General features: G+C 49.9%; 2 protein-coding genes across 2 annotated transcripts; one reads left to right on the forward strand and one right to left on the reverse strand.

The window, feature by feature from the left end:
- The first annotated feature begins 1,730 nt into the window (after window positions 1-1,730).
- Myl5 (myosin light chain 5) lies at window positions 1,731-3,978 on the forward strand. The gene is made up of 4 exons (XM_029545026.1): window positions 1,731-1,842; window positions 2,629-2,704; window positions 3,299-3,338; window positions 3,880-3,978. Exons 1-4 carry the CDS (start codon window positions 1,731-1,733, stop codon window positions 3,976-3,978), a joined length of 327 nt encoding a protein of 108 aa, XP_029400886.1.
- Window positions 3,820-11,900, reverse strand: Slc49a3 (solute carrier family 49 member 3). Its single transcript, XM_029545239.1, has 10 exons — window positions 11,164-11,900; window positions 8,384-8,542; window positions 7,925-8,138; window positions 7,679-7,755; window positions 7,101-7,238; window positions 6,899-7,015; window positions 6,356-6,508; window positions 5,907-6,064; window positions 5,494-5,603; window positions 3,820-4,751 (listed from the first exon to the last, which is right to left on the reverse strand). Exons 1-10 carry the CDS (start codon window positions 11,308-11,310, stop codon window positions 4,471-4,473), a joined length of 1,554 nt encoding a protein of 517 aa, XP_029401099.1. The 5' UTR covers window positions 11,311-11,900; the 3' UTR covers window positions 3,820-4,470.
- Window positions 11,901-13,438: the final 1,538 nt, after the last annotated feature.

Consider the following 13,438-nt stretch of genomic DNA (forward strand, 5'->3'; position numbering starts at 1 on the left):
GCATTGCACCAGGGCTTGGAAAGGTACACAGTCTGTAGGGATGGGGTATCTTTTCCTGACTCTTTATAGTCCATACTTATAAAGAGAACATAACTATGAACATAAGGTGGATAAAATGCAGCAATGAAAACTTCAGGACTCATAATAGGTGCCCAGCTCTCCTGGGCCATCAGAAGAGGAGCCATTGCCCTAGGCTCTGGAACTTTGCCTACATTTGGTCTGGAGTCGAAGCCCTAGGTCTTCTCTGTTAGAATCCTAGAAATTTTCCTAAACTGAGACGAGAACTACCCAGGCCATGTGCCACAGGTGCACCACATACTCTTACCTTGCCTTTGAGATGTCTGATCTTCAGTTCCTCACTCCCATCCCTACCTGAGCCACGGTGAGATTCCTGCCCTCCTTCCAACTCTCTGCTCCCCAAGGAAGCTGCTCCTCATGCTAACCTACAAAGCACCAAGTAAACCTCCTCACCCCTCATGGTCATCTGCACACTGAGCCCCCTCCCTTCCCTGATCTTGAGCAACTGGTTAGATAGCCTTATGTGATCAAACAGGTTTCCCTCACTAAATCTTAAAATAAATCAGACTCCTTAGCAGCTCAAGCTTCCAGAACCGGAAGTGTCTTTGGGGTGCAAGGGGAGTGTGGATTGAGGGGTGGGTACACAGAAGCTACATGGAGTAGAGGCAGAAGAGGCTTGCAGTACACACATTGGCACAAGCATACACACGATGGCTTGACATCTGCTGTTGCTTGGGGTCATTTGTCAGGCAGTGAAATTGGTTAAGGTTCCACATAGCTCAGGACACCACTAGGAGGATTCTGCACCTGTTGGAGACAGCTGTGTGTAGAATCTAAATATTCCCAGTGTGCTGCTATCTTTAGTGCTGTGCCCAGGCTCAGCCAAGATCCTCCCTTGGGTCTTGCCCTCTCAAATTCAGAGCTTACCACCCCTGTAGCTGGGCTAAGCCCAATGGAGGCCCTTTACTCTCAACTATCATTCCCACACCTGGACAAACACCCACCTCTGGTAATGTGGAAGACGGCACAGTTTAGAAGTGTATCAGGGTAGGAGTTACCCAGCTATCAGATGCACAACCCACCCCCTCTTGTCCCATCTGTGGCTGCTGAGGTCCTACTTCCTGCTGTTCTTATCTATGCTCTGAACTGTGGGACTGTGGGGGCTGCCATCTGCTCACTTCATTGTATTTTCTGAACATTCTCATCCCATCCAGCCTTCAGGCCACTCCCATATTTCCTGCCCTTATTCTCACCCCAGAAATCCAGTGTCTGGCATCAGTAACAGAATGCAAGTCATACTGTCCCTCAACTTTGCCTATCAGATGAGTAATGGGAAACTGAGGGCCATGTCAAGACTGACCCCATTGCAGGCAGTCTAACCCTCTCTAAGGCTTTTCTGCCTCAGAAATGTTATTGCCCATGACCCAGCTACAGAAGGGCCAGAGGTGGCATCAGAATGGCTCCTAGGTCTGCTAATTAATCAGGAAGTAAAAATTAGTGCCATGAAAGGCTTTATACACAAAGAACAAAACATAAATTCTTTACTAAACGTTGGGAGGCGGCTGAGCTGAGGGCTGTCCCAGGTCAGAGCTCACTGTTCATCCCTCCAAACATGGTAGATGTAGGCTGTCCTGAAGGGTCACCTGACAGTGTCAAGGACAGAGGGAGCTGGGGATGACAATGTGGACCCACTGAACACCATACTCCTGCCCATGCTTGCAACAGGCAACACTAACATCAAGGACAACAAGGTAGATGCCATTCTCAAGTCCTCAGGGCCCATCAACTTCACCATGTTCCTGAAGATGTTTGGAGGGATGAACAGTAAACTTTGACCTGGGACAGCCCTCAGCTCAGCCTCCTCCCAAATACTTAAAACTCCATATATCAAAAAAAATAAGCCAGGCGGTGGTGGTGCACGCCTTAATCCCAACACTTGGGAAGCAGAGGCAGGCGGATTTCTGAGTTTGAGGCCAGCCTGGTCTACAAAGTGAGTTCCAGGACAGCCAGGGCTATACAGAGAAACCCTGTCTTGAAAACAACAACAACATAATAATAATATTAATAATTAATAATAAGTTCCTAGGTATTTTACATAGGTACCTAGGATAGCTCAGACCCTACAGAGCCTGTGACCATTAATGTGGCACAAGGCCTTGGAAATGCAGCATCCTCTGCAGAGCAAAATCTCCCGGTGCCTTGGCTAGGGGAAGGAGTATCTATGTCATTTCTAGGCTACCTAGTCTCACTCTGCAGTTGTCCAGTCCCCTAGGATGGTAGCCCTCATCCTGTCCTTGTCCAAAGTCTCTGCTAGATGTCTGAGCTGTCCTAGGGGACATCTCTTGAGACACCTCTCTCAGTAGTTCTCAAGCCTTATGAGTCCCAACACATCTCCCATCTATCTAGCTATATGTAGCCTCTGTTACTCTCAAAGACCTGGCCCCCAAATGGAAGCTAGGGCTACCCATGAGTATCTGAGAATCTAAGGTTTCCTCTTAGAGTCAACAACAAGGGTTCTTGGGCCCCTGGAACAGGAAAGACTCCCCAGAAGGTACATACAGCAAGACTAAGCACTTGAAGCTTAGTCTTGACAAGACAGAACTCTAAAAGCCTCTTTGTGGGCAAGCACAACTATTATTTTCAAGAGGTTCAATCTTGATGGCAATGGAAGCATCCACAAAGAATAGTGAGTGCTGGTTTGGGGTCTGCGGACCACCTACCCTGAGAAGAGACATAGTGCCTGGGCCCCAAGGCCACCTCACCAGCCCCCTGAGCTCTAACTCCAGGGCATTAAATAGCCACCCTAAGACCCTGAGAGCAGAGTCATTTGGAATGACTAAGGGAAAGGCTGTTTTTGCCATTTGGGCCTTCATTACCCAGGGTGCCATTGTCTCTCCACCTATTGCTGTTTTAAACCCCTTTCATAGATGCATTACTCACACACACACACAGCACTAGGAATAAGAAACATTCTGGCATCCCAGGCATTTGCCTCTTACCCCAACAGGTAACTGTTGTGAGTCATGGAGGGCTCCAGGAACCATTAGGCACCTGGGCAGGTGGGCAGGACATACATTCTAAAAGCCCGAGCATATCAGAGGGCAGCTAGAGGCAACATTCCTCCAAAAGGATAGATCACCACCCTGCTGCTGGCCAGCTCAGTAATGGAGGCAGCAGACAAAGAGGCGTACTTAGGTCAGGCCTCCTACAAGAGGAGCCACAAGTAGGAACTTTCCACTCTTCCTCAGAGCAGCCTAATTGGTCACTTTTCCACTCTCAGCATCAAAGGTCTACTGATGTTTCAAGCCAACAGGATGACTGCAAATGAGACCTGCCCAACCCCCAACCCCACTCCTATGTCTTTTACAAGCCCAAGTATATCAGAGGGCAGCTAGGGGCAACATTCCCCCAAAAGGATAGATCACTACCCTGCTGCTGGCCAGCTCAGTAATGAAGGCAGCAGACTACGAGGCAGGAATGAGGTCTAGGATTTCAGCATGTCTGTACCATTTATTTGCCACTCCCACCACTACATTACTCCCAGTATCCCACCCCTTTCTTCCCTCCATCCCCCTCTCCCTTCTCCTTCCCTTCTTCCTCCCCTCTCTGCCCCACTTCCTCCAATCCCTCTTCTGACCTAACCTTACATACATCCCCAGCCCCTCCCCTTGTCTTGCCCTTGGCCATCTGACCCTCTTCACCCCCCCGAACAGGTCAAACAAGACTCAGGAACCCACTGAATGAAGTTCAGTGCCTGTAAGTTCCTGACTGCTGGAACCCAGGAACCTTGTCTCTCCTCCTCCTCCCCCCACCAATGTGAGTTCCCTATCGATACCCCACCTATCTTGGGCTCACTCTCAGGCACATCAGAAGCTGGAGTTTGCCCTCATCAATGTGGCTGGTAACCTAGACTACAAAGTGTTGAGCTATATCCTTACCCATGTGGAGGAGGAAGTATGAGCTGCTCCAACATTCAGGTTGCAATCTGCAGCTAGCTCAATAAAGTTGGACATACAAACTTTCCCGTGAATGTTCATTGCAGAGAATATGTTCCCTAATCTACTCAGACCGGCTCACCGCCCTCTGTGCTACTTTACAATCAAGCTCAGCACCTGGTTATACAGTGTAGACAAGTTCTTCCTACACCTGTCTACCTCAGAATGATCATGCCATAGCCTTCAGAACTCCCCCAGTCTTATATGCCAGGAGCCCCTAACTCACTCCCTCTGCCTCTGCACAGGCCTTCTTGCAGTAGCCACACGTATGGCTTGACCAGGGTCCACCCTAACTGACCAGTATCCACACAATACCAGTTATTTCCAATTCCATCATCGTCTTCCTGAGGACCAAAAGGCCATCTTGTCATACCCTGGGTCTTCTAAGGACTTTGTGTCTCTGTCAGAGCTTTTAGCACTGCTTGCACAATCAAAGAAACCCTAGCAAGCCTATGCTTTACCAGACGTCTCTGGTCATAGTCTCTGCCCATTCTGAATGTCCTTTGGAAACAGAAGCAGGGCCAGGAGCTTCCTTCAAGGCGTCATCTGGAAGAGTCAAGCCAGGAGTCTCAAGTGGTGGCACTTGGGTGGGGCTAACATTCCTTGGATCCCTGGCACACATCGTGGGTGAAGAGGATCCGCCAGACTCAGCCTCCAGGCGCCGGTATGGGGTGTTGAAGAATATCACCAAGACACAGGTAAAAAGGGTACATAGGCCAGCCAGCAGCAGCAGGGACACTAGGGACACAAGCACAGAACTGTCCCTCAACTGTCCAGGCAGTCAGAGCCCCCAGTTCCCACCATTGCAAGGCCTTGGTAGACCTGACCCAGCTGACCCCAGTGATGGTGACCACAGAGAGGTCTGGAAACAGTACTCGTCTAAATCCTCAACAGCTCTCGGGATGTTCCAAGACCCAAACTCCAACAGCGAGGGATCATGAGTTATGAGACATGGGTGTACCCCACATCTCTCTGCCTCTGCCTGCCTGCCTGCCTGCCGGTCACTCCCTCAATCTTTCCGTTTCTTTGTATCTCTGTCTCTATCCCTGTCTATCTCTAATCCACTCCCACTGCTCCTTCTGTCTGTCCAGGTAGCCTCTCTTTCTCCCTATCTCCCTGTCTCTGTCTCTGTATTTCTATGTACATTTCTGTATTTCTCTGTTTTTCTATTTCTGTCCTTGTCTCTTTTTCTCTCCAAGATCTCTACCCCTTTCTGTCTAAGATCTTAGTCTATTTTCCTCAATTTTGAAAAACCACACCTGATGCTGGATTTGTGTCAGAGTCTTTGGGTTATACCCACAAGCAGGGCCCAGGCATCTGATCACACAATTTCACACTTACACCAACCAACTGGTGCTGTCTTGGAGGATTAAAGAGCAACCAGAATCAAGATCCTCAATTGGGCCAGGCCTCCTAATAACCTTATCTTCCTGGTCTTGTCTTAGCTTTCTAGGGCCAAAGCCTAGGTACAGACACTCACCTGTCCAGTCCAGAGGGTCCTCACCCTGCTGGCAGGTAGAAGAGGACGGACCTGTTCGCCGCATGGTCAGCGCCGTCAATAGCAGCATGATGAGCACACCCTCGGCCTGCCTGGATACATAGGACCCTCAGCCCGGGCGGCAGAACTCCCTGTCCACCACATTTAATGCCATTGTGGGCAGGGAACAACATCTGTGCCAACCACTACAACACCTGTTACACCTGTTACACTGTCCCTATCCATATCCGCCTTGCAGCTGGCCCAGACTTGCAAACAGCAAGTACATGCTTATCCCTGGCCAGAGAAAGCAGATTCCTAGCTTCATGGATCAGGGGCTTGGGGCATGTGGCCCAGGCATGGTAAGGGAAGGAGTTCATGCCTTAGAGGGGAGGTTAGTGTAAAAGGATACTTACCCCAGGACAAAGATCAAGCCAGCAGAGGCACCCTCGCCTACAGGAAATGAGCATTCAACAGCCAGCTCCATGACCACAGGTGCCACTGAGAAGCCAAAGAGCCCAAGGAGGGAGCAGATGGCAGCCAGTGCAATGGTCTGTCCCTGCAGCTGGGATACCTGGTACCAGCAAAGGGTAGAGAAGAATGAAACAGGGATGGCAGTGAGACATGCCACCCCCACCCCCACCCCCACTCCCACCCTCACCCCGTCCATGAGCTCCTAGACTGGGTGACATGGATGTGACAGTGAAGTCAGTTCTACCCAGGTATACCCTCAGGCAGAGAACAGGTTTGACACTTAGTCACTTGCTCTCAGCAAGCCACCACTGTACCTGCTGCCCCCTACCCTCCTGCTTGCCATAATAGCCCTCCATCCTGGGTAGGTAGTCTTTGTTCCTAATAGTCTCACCAGAGCAAAGGCCACAGAGGTCATGGAAGTCAGACAGAGGCCTATCTTGGTGGCTTCGGTGAAGTGCTTGGTCCGATCCACATACAGGCCTAGAAGCAGTGCCCCCAAAATTCCAAACACGATGAAGAGAGCCCCACAGAGGCCTGAGAACTCCTGGAAGTGTAGAGGGAAAGCTGAGAACCACCAGGAGGCAGGAAACCTCCAGAGCTCCTTAGGGCAGTTCCAAAGGACAACCTGAGCCTAGACAACCCTGTCAAGCCACCTCCTAAGATGGATTTTCTGCAATGTGCACATCACTAAAGGGAAAGGGTATCACCACAGACAATACAGACCCTGGGTTCATGCCTACAGCCCATGAGAGACCTACACCCACCAGAGGTCCTGACCCAGGGACTATATGTATATAAAGCAGCCGTGACTGCCACCTCCATGTGAGGATACTGATCTAATCTCTATGGGTGGGGGGTGAACACTGAGTGTTCAGAAACAGCAGGCAACCCTGGCAGAGGCAGAGCCCACTCTTTAGGAAGGGCTACTACTTACATTAGAATAGCCACTGGCACAAAGGATCTGCTCCAGGAGGGCTGAGAAGCTAGAGAAGACACCGATGCCACCACCAAAGCACACGGCCAGGATGACATAGGCCTTATTCTGTATGAGCTAGAGGAGAAAAGCAGCCCTTAACTTAGAAGCTCTAGCAGGCTTCTGCCCACAGCTTCCCTGCCCTGGAATCCACATCACCCACCAGTTTGAGCCCCCGGAGGAAACCCTCTGAAGTAGAGTTGGCAGCCCCTGTGGATGGTGGGGTAGGAGGCACACTCTCCCAGAGGCAGACGGTGGCCAACAGACAGGCAAGGGCAGCAGGAACAATGTAGATGCCAAGCTGAGGAGAAGTTCTGAGTGTCACAAAGAAGTCACACTGAAATGTGCCCCCATATATCTCAGTCTGCTTTGCCCACCTTAATAGCCGCCTCCTGCCTTTAAACTCCAGTGAGTCAGCAAACCTAAACCCTTTGTGTGTGGGGGGGGCTGTATCACTCCATCCCCAGCTGTTCTTCACAGCTTCATGTAGAACCTAGCTTTCAGAATACCACTCAAGGATGATTCCCTCCTTGATGACACCAGCCCAACTTCCCAAGGCTCCAAACTTATCCCCACATAAGGAGATGATGCTAACACACCCAGGTATGTCATACCAACAAATGTAAGTATATACCATGCACAGGAACAACGACCTTATATACTGTGTACACAAGTATATGTATATGTGCTCAAGCCCACACAGCACACATGTCACATGCAAGATAATCATGAGACCCTCACCATCATAGGGATGTCTTCTGTTTTCTTGACTAGGGCAGGAGACAGCACATTTGCAATAAGGAGACCCAGAGGATTTGCTGGATAGAAAAACAGTTGTATCAGATCAGCTGTGGCAAGCCTCACCCCAGTCCTTGGGGGTTAATCCTTCCTGGTTCAAGCACATTGGCCTTGGAGGTACAGATTACAGACATCCAGCAGGGCCTATGAGCTGATCCCAGGTTGCAGAGGTCCCATCCCTGGACTCACACATGGTGCCGATCATGTTAGCTGTGGCTCGCTGGTGCTCTGGAAACCACAAGGCAGCCAGCTTGGCTGGAGAAGAGACGACCAGGGTCTGGGCCAGGGCACAGAGGCTCTGGCCACTCATGAAGAAGGCAAAGGGGCTGGGAATCCTGACAGACAAGCACGGTACAGCACGTAGCACACTCCCAGAAAAATTCAACCATGCACCCAGGATAGTCTGCCGGAATGGACAATCAGATACTATATGCTAGCCTAGAGCCTCACCATCCACATCTCCAGATGCCTATCCCAAGCTTATAGGGATACCCCAATATGTATCCACTCCCCCAAACTGCTTTGCTGGGGAGCCTAGCAGGTGGGGCTGGTGGAGTCTAATCTGAAGGGATCAGGGTTTTGCATTCAAAGTCAAAGGGTCCCCAGTCCACCCAGCCCACGCAGGAATGGGAATGAAATCTGACTTACCGCTCCACGGAGACCAACAGAGTCCAGAACCCAGATGGCAGCCATGCCAAATGGGATGGATAACACAAGGTATATTAGTGACAGCCAGTTGACCTGATCCATGGACAGGAAGAAGTGCTGTGCTAAGGTGTCTGCTACAGGTGCAAAGCTGAGCCAAAGCTATGGAATACACATAAGTCACCTACAGGTCACAGATATCACCTGGCCAGCTCTGCTCTGGCTGAAGCCTATAATCCCCATTTGACTAGCTCAGGATAGGAGCACAGATGCATGGGTGTGGCTGTTAAGGCTATAGGGAAACAGCCTGATAGAAATTTCGGGTCACCCTGCTATAGAACCACATTTACCCTATTATAAACCAGGAAAGCAGACAGGCATGGACTACAGCCTAACCAGCAGTGGACTATGAACCAGCCTGGAGGCAGATACAGAGGCCAAAAACCTGTCCAGGGACTGCAGGGCCATGAATCTAATTAGGATTGACTTGATTCTCTGAGGAAGCTGAAGTCAATCAATAGGGTTAGTGTCCACTGCCTGGGAGGCAATGTGTTAAAGGTGACAGAAAGAGGAGAGTGAGCAGCTGGGACATGGCTGTGAGTAATGAGACAGAAGCCAGAATCTCAGTGGGTGGGACATCCTGGACACTGAGTAAGTCATAACACTTAAGGACACAGTACTGGAGTACACAGGGTAAGAGAGAGAGAACTGGGGATCAGGGCAGATGGTAGCCATGGTTCTGAATTTTGTGGTTGAGCAATGTGCTGAGACAAGATGGATAAGGAACATATTTTGGGGAGACCATGAGGTCTGGTGTGTGTCAGCAACTCCATGCCAGGCATCTAGATGGATAATGAAGCCTCTGAGGCTCAGGACATAAGTGAGGACTGAGGAGGGGGCAAACAGAGCCAAGGACAGAGAGTTGAGAGCCTGGGACTTCTTTAGAGATGGGAGAGAATCAATGGCATCTCACTTTGCACATACTCTCCCATCTTAGGCATTGCAAAATAGAGGGACTCTGAAGCCCAGCAAGCAGAAGAGTGCAGAGTGGAGGGAGTTTTTTTCTGGAAGAAGTACGGGAAGCTGGGTGGAGAGAAGGAGTCATCAAGCTTAGACCAGTAGAGAGAATAGATATATGGCCTAACAAGGGTGTGCCCCAGATCAAGGTTCCCAATGAACCCTACTGAGCATGACAGAGGGGCACACCCTCCAGAGCTGAAAAGTGTGCCAGGCTTCCCCACCACAAAGCCTTGGGAAACACCAAGGTTGTGCAACAGCAGCATTTCCTTCAACAGATCTTAGAGAGCAGCTGATACAGGCCTAGCTGTCTCCTGCTTGGCTTCATAGAGCAGACAGGGGACCAGGTAGGCTTACAAAACATGCTCTGTTGAACAAGAAAAACAGAGCCCATCTCACAAGTCTCATGGGGTTGTCCTTGCTCCTCCCAGAGCTGTGGCCCCACATAAAAGTGGGCAGAGAGATCTCTAGCATGTGTAAGACAACAGATGGGTGGAGTAAAAAAAAAAATCCATCCATCGAACTGTACAAGAGTAAGAATAAGAAAACCTTCAACCAGCTCTCAGTCTTACCCTGACTCAGCCCCTGATCTCCTTCCCATCCAAAACACTGGGCCATCTCCCGGTCTCTCGTAAGCCCTGTTGTGCTTGCCTGCTCAGGCTGCTTTCTCAGAACCCTGGTACCCAGTCACTAGCTACAGACAAATGATCAGGGGCTCCAGGAAGCATGACTAAACATGAAGCCCACTGGTCATAATGGGGACCCAGCCAGGACCATGTCATTTCACAGTATCAGAATAATATTCCATCTCCACTAGGACAGCAGGACATCATCCAAGTGTCCCAGGAACCCGCCTTATCTACAAAAGGAAAAGCTCAATAGATTTCTACATGGGTCCTCAGACAGCTACCCAAACCAGTTATGTTTTCCAGTGTTAGAAAGGGGAACTGTGAGCCAACCTACAGCAGCAAGTCTCAGCAAAGCTAGCTACCAGGAGAGAAGTTTCTGCTATTGCCACAGTTAGAATACTCCAGGCTCATGACTTGTATTCACACCTTTACTCAAAGCTGTTTCTTCACAACAAGCACAGCAGGGAAAAAGAAAAGGCCATGGGAATCAACCTACTGCTGGTTCACACGGAATGCCAGTTGGCAACTGAACCCATAGTGTGCTGGATACCTGATAGTGTCACCATCCTGGCTGGGTCTCCACTGTGACAAGTGGGCTTCATGGTCCCACATGATTGGCACAATCTGAGCTATATTTGTTACAATTCATAGCTGTATGGCCCAAATGCTACCTATCCAGCTGAGTGGCCACATGTGACCCAAAGTTCCTTTACAGGTACCAGATCTAGCACCAGAAAGGTGCAGGGTTGAACAGCTGTCTCTGAGCGGCAGATGGTAGCAGCTTCATGCTCTCCCTCCACTCAAACTCAAGTGCTGTCTCTGTACCTGTGCCTTGGGAGGACCACTTGCAGTCCAACTGCGCCTGATGGGATGAAGAGGGAAGGACGAAGGGTCCCTGACATCAGCATTTGCAGGCTAGGGACAGTTCGAGAAAACAACATGTTGAAGGGCTGAGACCCTTGAGCCTAAGAAACCTGTTTCCCTGGCTGCTCCATACCAGGCAGGACAGGCATTTGCCCCTTCTACAACTTCATGAGCCAGAAGAAAGATCGATTTTCCGTGACCGAACGAAAACAATTTGGCTGACGCTGGGGCTGCTACAAAGACCCCGCCCTGCCCGCCCAAGCACCCTTGTACCATCGCGTTGGAGCAGCTCAGGAGGCTGACCACCAGCAGAAAGACCCAGCGACGCGCATACACTCGGGGACCAGGCAACGCGTCTCCGGCGGTCCCAGATGTTTCCGGGCTGTTGCGGTCTTCCAGCCTATCCATAGTCCCGGCCATGCCACTGTCTGCAGGCCGCCCACTTTCATACACTGCAAAGCTCTGCAGCTGTGGGCAGGCTGTCCTAGGAGCAGGGCGGGGCGAAATGATCTGGTTAGTCTCCGCCCCAAAGAACAAGTTTGGTGAAAGAAGCCAGGATTACCCGCCAAGGTGGAAACCGGAGGGAAAAAATTCCTTTTAAGAGGTATCTTGGATACAAGTGTGTGTGGCCTGTACTAGGAACACGCCCGCGGTGGTAGGTGCGGGAAGTGGGTCTCTACTTCAGCAAAGTCTGCATTTCCTTAAAGGTCCTCCAAATTCTTGAAGTCCTAAGAAACAGCCACGGAAAGGCCTGAGGCCAACCTAGAGGAGGAGACCCGGAACAGTTCCAAAAGCCTCCAATCCAGGCCTGTCACTAGACTCCTCCTAGAGGAGAAAGAGGCGGGGTGGAGGATGAGGAAAGGCTGAGCCTAACTACACCATCCCTGCCCTCCAGTAGACAGACAGCTTACAGTCCCACTTAAGGCTCTTTAATTTGCTCTTGTTGCCTGACTCTGGCCTAAAGCAGTTGACAAGAGTCATCTGACAATTGCCACTGTGTCTGGCCTGGCTGGTTCAAGAGAAGGCCAGTGTACCAAAAGCCCTATTTAGACTAGTGTGAATGAGTGACGAGCTGGTGCGGTAGAGAGCGGCTGTACTGTGGAGGAATAGGGGGACTGGCCATGCAGAGGCAGGAGGTGGCTTTCTCTCAGTGAGGAGGCTTTTCCTCCTTCAAAAACATCCCGATGGTCTTGCCCTCAGGATTACCATTCCTTTGTGTTCATTTCTTGGGCTTAGGGATTTGAGTTTTGAGCAGGAATCTCACTGGTGTAGCCTAGGCTGGCCTCTGCCTTCCAGGATTCCTGCTGTTTATTTTCAATATTGGATGGTACCACCTGTCAGCCATACAGGTCTGAACAAGCTTATTGTGTGGTTCCAGCCTTTTGTGTGTTCTTAGTGGGGCGGTATGCATGTCAGATGGATTTCCCCATTTGTAGGTGAAGTCCCCCGTCCAGTAAGGAGAAAATGAGCAAAGCCTGGTGGTGCCCTACAAGGGGCAGTCCCCCCTGTGAGACCCATGGCAAGGCCTGTGGTCCTTGCCCTCTTTGATGCCCCTTCCTTTCATATCTGTCTAACCCCTGCTTACCCTCAGGCCATAGTTCACACTCACTCTGAAGACCTAACCCCTCTGCCCTCCTCCTCTGGCCTTGAGCTGCCTTGGGAACTTTGATGTCTTAACATTCTACCTGAGAGACTGAGAGGGCTTCTCTCTCTGTTCAGGGCCCTAGCTGAAGGTGGGAACCTGCCTGTCACCAGCTTCTGGTTTAGGTAGTATATAAGCCTATCACCAAATGAGGCCATCACCACAGTTACCCTCTGTATTGCCACATCTCTAAATCTTTTGATCCGCCTCCATCCACTCTCTTAGGGCACTTGTGCTACGTAGGTGAGTTCAACAAAGTTATTAAGTGAAAGATCAGTACACAATCAACAGCTGCCTTCCTAAAACACTCTACCAATGTGGAAGATGTGGAAATTAAAACAAAAAATAATACAGTCATAATCTAAGTATGGTCAAAAATAATACTCAGCAGCCAGGTTGTGGTGGCACACGCCTTTAATCCCAGCACTTGGGAGGCAGAGGTAGGTGGATCTCTGCGAGTTTGAGGCCAGCCCAGGCTACAGAGTGAGTCCCAGGACAGCCAGGGCTACACAGAGAAACCCTGTCTCAAAAAACAAAAACAAACAAACAAAATATATAAAATACTTGGCTATAAACAGGAATAGCACCATATGCTAAAAATTGTACAATGCTTATGAAAGAAACCAACAAAAACTTAGAGAAATGGACAAGTATACCTTACTCACATACTGAAAGACTCAGCATGTTAGCTAATATTAGTTTTCTCTGAATTGGCCTATAGGGTTAACGGGACTTTTATCAAGAGGTTTTTATACACACAGATTGCAAGAAAATATTTGCAAACCATGTATCTAACAAAGGACTACTACAAGGTGTTTTTCAAATTCAATTAAGGATATGGGCAAAAAAACTGGAGAGAGAGAAAAAAACAGGTGGCAAATAAGACTTTTAATGACTAACTTCATT

This window comes from Mus pahari, chromosome 13 (assembly GCF_900095145.1).
Source record: "Mus pahari chromosome 13, PAHARI_EIJ_v1.1, whole genome shotgun sequence".
Taxonomy (NCBI): Eukaryota; Metazoa; Chordata; class Mammalia; order Rodentia; family Muridae; genus Mus; species Mus pahari.

Excerpts from the sequence above, each read along its gene's own strand:
- Myl5 (XM_029545026.1), top strand. The coding sequence starts at position 1,731 with ATGCTTGCAACAGGCAACACTAACATCAAGGACAACAAGGTAGATGCC. Across the intron at positions 1,843-2,628 it reads GATGTTTGGAGGGATGAACA|CCTCTTTGTGGGCAAGCACA; the intron begins GTAAACTTTGAC and ends GAACTCTAAAAG. Across the intron at positions 2,705-3,298 it reads GGAAGCATCCACAAAGAATA|CATCAAAGGTCTACTGATGT; the intron begins GTGAGTGCTGGT and ends TTCCACTCTCAG.
- Slc49a3 (XM_029545239.1), bottom strand. The coding sequence starts at position 11,310 with ATGGCCGGGACTATGGATAGGCTGGAAGACCGCAACAGCCCGGAAACA. Across the intron at positions 7,239-7,678 it reads CAGAAGACATCCCTATGATG|CTTGGCATCTACATTGTTCC; the intron begins GTGAGGGTCTCA and ends ACTTCTCCTCAG. Across the intron at positions 5,604-5,906 it reads GGCTTGATCTTTGTCCTGGG|GCAGGCCGAGGGTGTGCTCA; the intron begins GTAAGTATCCTT and ends CTATGTATCCAG.